Below are 6,208 nucleotides of genomic sequence, written 5' to 3'. Positions count from 1 at the left end.
CGCTACAATGGGACTATAAATCTATCTCAAATAAAACTCCAAAGAGCTTTAAAAAATAAATAAATAAATAAAGTACACTGTCTGAGGTACATGTCTGGCATAACTATAAGATATATATGGTGTTTCTCCAAAAAATATACACAAGACTATCTTATTTTTTAATAAAAAAATTGTATTTTATCAACTGAAAACATTTTTCTCTTTGTATGACAACATTGTGAAAATCAAAAAGCAAGCCACAAAGTAGGAGGAAATATTTGTAATACGTAGATCTGACAAAGGACTTTATTCAGAATACATAAAGATATATCATAACACAATAATGAGACAAACAAGCTACTTAATAAATGAGGAAAAGATCTGAAAGACACAAGGCTATCTTATAGAAAATCTGGTCAAGAAAATTACCCATGATACAAGTACCCTGAAACAGTAACTGTCATATTTGAACAATTCCTTTCAATTTTTTTGGTAGTTCCTACTATGAAATAATAGCACAAAGAAGTCCTATATATGCTTCACTCAGAGTCTATAACCTTTGACATTTTCCATGTTCTCTGTGTATATACAGAGAGTATTACTTTTTGCCTGAACCATTAAAGTTGCATATATAATACTCCTTTACTCCTAAATATTTCCTAAAAACAAGGCCATTCTCTAATACAACTACAGTATAATTATCAAAACCAGGAAATTAACATTGATACAGAATTATGATCTAATGTTCAGAGCTTATTTGCATGTTGTCAATTATCCTAATACTGTCCATTACAAAAAAAAAAAAAAATCCCTCTGGTTCACGCCCAATCCAGGATCACATATTGCATTAAACTGTCATAGCTCTTTAGCCTCCTTTAATTTATAACAGTTCCTCAGGCTGCCATTCATTGTCTGTTATAACCTTGACATATTTAAAGAGTCTAGGCCAGTTATTTTATACAATGTCCCTCTGCACATTTAGATTTGCCTGATGCTTACCCACGATTACACGCAGGTCATGCATTTTTGGCAGGAGTCCACAAAAGAGATTATGTTCTTCTCAATAAAGAGACATGTCAGTTTGTCACATTATTCATGATGTAAACTTTGATGACCTAAGATGGTGTCTGCCAGGTTTTTTATTGCAAAGTTTCTACTCTTACCTTAGTAATTGTTAGCATTTTGTGAAGAGATACTTTGAGATTACATAAATATACCAATCACCAAACTTTCACCCCATAGTTTTAACATTCATTATGATTCTTGGCTGAATCAATTGTTTGACAGATGGTGATTTTCTAACTATATAATCCTTCTACATTTATTAGTTGGCATTCAACTTTAGGAAAGCACCTTTTCCTTCTTCCTTTTTAGTGGGGACTCACTGATTCCTATTTTCTTCAGTAGGTTATGATTCATTATTATCACTTTATTTTGATGCTCAAATTGTCTCAGATTTGGTTGCTGAGAGCCCCTTGAATTTGATTCCTGTATCACTTTAACATGTCCCCATCACTTTTTGAGCTATTGCTTACTTTCTACAAGGTGCTCCCGGTTCATCTTTTTAAAATTGTCATCAGGGTATTTAAAATGAGATCTACCTTCCTAACAAAATGTAGTATTAACTATAGATATGATATTATACAGCAGATCTCGAGAATTTCTTCATCTCACATAAATGTAACTTTATACTCGCTGAATAACAATGGCATCTCTCCCTTCCCATGACCCCTGGCAACCACTATTGTATTCTGTTTCTATGAGTTTTAACTTTTTTAGATACTTTATGTAAGTAAAATCATGCAGTATTTGTCGTTCTGTGACTAGCTTATCTCATTTAGCATAATGTCTTCAAGGTTCATCTCTGTTGTTACATATGAGAGCTATTTCCTTCTTTTTAAAGATTCAATAATAGTCCATTTTATGTATATACCACATTTTCCTTATCTTTTCGTCTGTAGATATTTAGGTTATTCCCACATCTTGGCTATTGTAAATAGTGCTGCAATGAACACGAGAGTGCAAATATCTCTTCTGTATCCTGATTTCAATTCTTCTGGATAAATTCCCAGAAGTAGAATTGCTGGGTAATATGACAGTTCTATTTTTAATTTTGTGAGGAATCCCCATATTGTTTTCCATAGGGGCTATACCATTTTACTTTCCCACTGACAGTGTACAAGAGTTCCAATTCTTCCAAATCCTTGCCAATACTTTTAATTCTTTTAGTAAGTCATCCTAACAGGGGTTAGGTAATAGCTCACTGTGGGTTTAATTTGCATTTCCTTGATGATTAGTGATGTTTCACATCTTTTCCTATACCTGTTGGCCATCCACACGTCTTCTTTGTAGAAATGTCTATTCAAATCCTTTTTTCATTTTTTAAACAAGTTATTTGTGGTTCTGCTTTTGAGTTATAGAAAGTCCTTATATTTATTTTAGATATTATTTATCAGATACATGGCTTGGAAATGTTTTCACCCATTCTGTAGATTGCCTTTTCACTCCTCCATCACTCATTTCCTATGCTGTACAGAAGCTTTTTAGTTTGATGTATCCACACTCTTCTTTTTTTTTTTTTTTTTTTTTTGAGACGGAGTTTCGCTCCTGTTACCAAGGCTGGAGTGCAATGACGCGATCTCGGCTCACCGCAACCTCTGCCTCCTGGACTCAGGCAATTCTCCTGCCTCAGCCTCCCGAGTAGTCCACACTCTTCTTATGATTCCCCTGCTCAGCCCTGGAATTGGTCATTTTTCCAAGAAGCCATGACTCCTTAGGGGACAGTGGTACTTGGAAACCAAGATCTAGATACTAGATGTGTTCTTTGCTATTGGGGCTTCCAATCATTTTTCATATGCATTTTTTACTTAGTCATAATAACTAGATATTTGCAATTTCGAATCTTGTGTTTTCTACTTTTAAATCTTTTTCATATTCAAAAATTTTTTATTGTTTTATAATTTTTTCTTTAATGGAAGTAATACAATATGGTCTTGGTTTGCTGCTGCTGCTTTTTTTTTTTTTTTTTTTTTTTTTTTTTTTTTTTTTTTTTTTTTAAATTTTTTTTTTTTTTTTTTTTTTTTTTTTTTTTTTTTTTAAATTTTTTTTTTTTTTTTTTTTTTTTTTTTTTTTTTTTTTTTTTTTTTTTTTTTTTTTTTTTTTTTTTTTTTTGAGACAGAGTCTTGTTCTGTTGCCAGGCGCCAGGCTGGAGTGCAGTGGTGCAATCTCGGCTCACTGCAACCTCCCCCTCCCAGGTTCAAACAATTCTCCTGCCTCAGCCTCCTGAGTAGCTGGGACTACAGGCATCTGCCACCACGCCCTGCTAATTTTTGTATTTTAGTAGAGATAGGGTTTCACCATGTTGACCAGGATGGTCTCCATCTCTTGATCTCATGATCCGCTCACCTCGGCCCCCCAAAGTGCTGGGATTACAGGCGTGAGCCACCGCGCCCAGCCTGCTTCATATTTTTCACAATTTAAAAAAAAAAAAAACACCTGGAATAGGCCTTTCTATCTATTGAAAATAGCCTTTTCATATTTACGATTAAAAGGAAAATTATTTGGTGAAAGGTTATTGGCAATTTAATAACCCTTGACACGAACTGCAAAGCTGCTTTCCAAAAGGAATGTCCTAATCACAATACAGGAGAATCAGTTTGCTTTATTTTACACTTACTTCTACTGGGTTATTATCATTAAACCTTTAATTTTGCTATTTGAGAAACATATAAGCATTTCTTAGAAGTCATATCTCCTTAAAAAGAAAAAAAAAATTCCTATCTCCTTACCAACAAGTACAAGATAATACTGCCTTTGTAGAATGACTTAAGAGTGTACTAAGGTCTTTCATTTTCGCTTAATCCATATCCTGTAAGTCGTCATTATTTCTATGAGGTGGGAACCTAAATTTCAGAAAAGTGGTTTGTTCAAAGACATACATCTACTAGGTAAAATGTTTAAAAGAAGAATGGACTCTGGCGCCAGCTTTGTGCTTGTGAATCTTATTCCACAGCTCTGTAACCGTTGGGAAGTATTCGAACCCTGCAGCCCTCGATTTCCTCATGTATGAAATAGGGATAATAGTACCTACCTAAAAAGGATATTGTGACTATTAAATGAGTTATTCTATGTATTCTAGTGCACGAAAGCACTTAGCGTAGTATTTACCACACAAGTGCTATCTAAATGTTAACTGCTGTTATCATTCAGATGGTGGCAAACTACGTGTTTTTAAGAGAACTTAATTTTGTCGCATGTCTACACCAACTGTGTGATCCATGTTTTTATCGGGTACTATCATTTAACCTTCCCAATTCTTTAAGACAGAATTTTACGTTCATTTCTGCCTATTTTAGAGCTAAGGAATAGGAAGTTTCGGGAAGTAAAAAGTAGTGAAATCTCAATCTGCAGGTGACTAAAGCTAGGAGAAGTTAAGTCACTTGACCCAGCGGCAAAGACTGGGACTCGAACCCGGGTCTAATCCCAAAGCCGGCGCTCTAGAGGACTACGACGATTTAAACAGAAACACCTCCAGAGACCAAGCGGCTGTATTAACGGGAAGCCTAGGTGTTCCTGCACCTCTGTCCCAGCATTTTAATGTCGCCGCATTGTGTTTGTCTCTTTTTGAGCAGTTTTACAAGTCCCTGGCCCGAAAACCCCCTGTCCCTCTCCATCCCCACAGCGGACTCCTCAGGTCCTCAGCCCTCACCTGGCCGGGTCGAGACCCGGACCTGACCATCTCTCGCAGCCTCAGAGAAGCCCAGATCGAAGGAAGTGAAGCCTCACGGTAGAAAGAATTAACCGCCTTGGGCTCCTGGACCTTCTTGGCCCGCCCCCCGAGCTTCCGCTTCCGGAAAGGATCCCGCCGAACGCCGCGCTTCCTAGTCTCGGATGCCACTCCACCGCCTTTCTCCTGCTCCAGGACCCGCGACTTGGGCGTGCGCAATAGATCCCCCCCGGCTTCCCGGCTCGTCGCCCGCCGGCAGACGGTGAGAGAAGCCAATAGACGGCGAACGGGGCGGGGCCGAGGCATGGCTTGGGCGGGGCCGGGGCGGGGCCGCCGAGAAAAGGGTTGAGCGGTGCGGTTCTAGGGCTTGCGGTGCGGGAAACCGGGAGGAGGACCTGCGAGCGTCCGAGGAAGGGACAGGGGTAGGAGGCGGATAGGTTTCAGAAGGCATTGCGCGCGACTTTTTGGGTTTTCGCTCTTTATGTTTAGTTTGGCATCTTGTGTGCCCTTTTGGATGATTTTGCTTTTTATACTTATAAAAATAAGACCCCCGGGTTATCTTTCCGTAAGTATGATGGCAATTTCAGAATTATTCCCTGTGGCCACTGATCTCAGAACGGTGTCGTTAGTTGAGATTTTGGGTTTACTTCCATGCGTACGTGTCTCCTCTTGCGTTGAGGCAGTTACTTTTGATGAAGAATGACACAGCATTCCTAGCATTGCATGCTGCACTCATTTTAATGGGGATTTTAGTCATTGGTTTTTAAGGCATTAGGTTTTGGGTTAATGATTTAAATCAAGTTGAAGAGAGATAACTCAGTTGATTCCATTTCAACTGTTGTCCAGGCTGGAGAGCAGTGGCACGACCTCGGCTCACTGCAACCTCTGCCTCCCAGGTTCCAGCGATTCTCCTGCCTCAGCCTCCTGAGGAGCTGGGATTACAGGTTTGCGCCACCACGCGCAGCTAAGTTTTGCAATTTTAGCGGAGTTTCACCATGTTGGCCAGGCTGGTCTCCAACTCCTGACCTCAGGTAATCCGCCCACCTTGGTCTCCCAATATTCGGGGATTACAGGAGTGAGCCACCACGCGCGGCCTCATTTCGTTTTAATAGAGAAAAGAGCTACCCTTTAAAAGTCTGTTACATTTAATGTCAAAACCCAGGAACTAAAATATGTCCACCAATATGTCACACACTTATCCTGAGTGATTTTAGGAAACTTGAGTATTTCACAGATTTAGTTTTGAATCAGATCAAACTGTGAAAACCTCTCCTTTCCTTCCCCAGCCCTCTCCTAACTTCATAACTTTCTAACATATTCACCCAAAATTAAGGACTTCTCTTTCGGTTGATTTTTTTAAAATTCGTATTGATTTTTCTTAATACATGTGTATTTTAGAAAATATGGATAAGGAAAAACGAAAAGACCTCATTACCCCTGAGTTATCACTCTGAACAGCTTGATGCATTCCCTTCAAGATTTTTTCCACCTATGTATATATTA

General features: G+C 38.6%; 1 protein-coding gene across 1 annotated transcript in view; it reads right to left on the bottom strand.

The window, feature by feature from the left end:
- The window catches only part of CCDC14 (coiled-coil domain containing 14), a 51,812-nt gene extending 46,801 nt beyond the window's left edge, over window positions 1-5,011 (bottom strand). The window contains exon 1 of the mRNA XM_037734213.1: window positions 4,688-5,011. Within this exon, the coding sequence (XP_037590141.1) occupies window positions 4,688-5,011 (324 nt within the window). The remainder of the gene's footprint in view (window positions 1-4,687) is intronic.
- Between the last annotated feature and the right edge of the window lie 1,197 nt (window positions 5,012-6,208).

Source organism: Cebus imitator, unplaced genomic scaffold (genome assembly GCF_001604975.1).
Source record: "Cebus imitator isolate Cc_AM_T3 unplaced genomic scaffold, Cebus_imitator-1.0 Scaffold588, whole genome shotgun sequence".
NCBI lineage: Eukaryota > Metazoa > Chordata > Mammalia > Primates > Cebidae > Cebus > Cebus imitator.
This window is presented reverse-complemented; position numbering and strand designations above follow the sequence as displayed.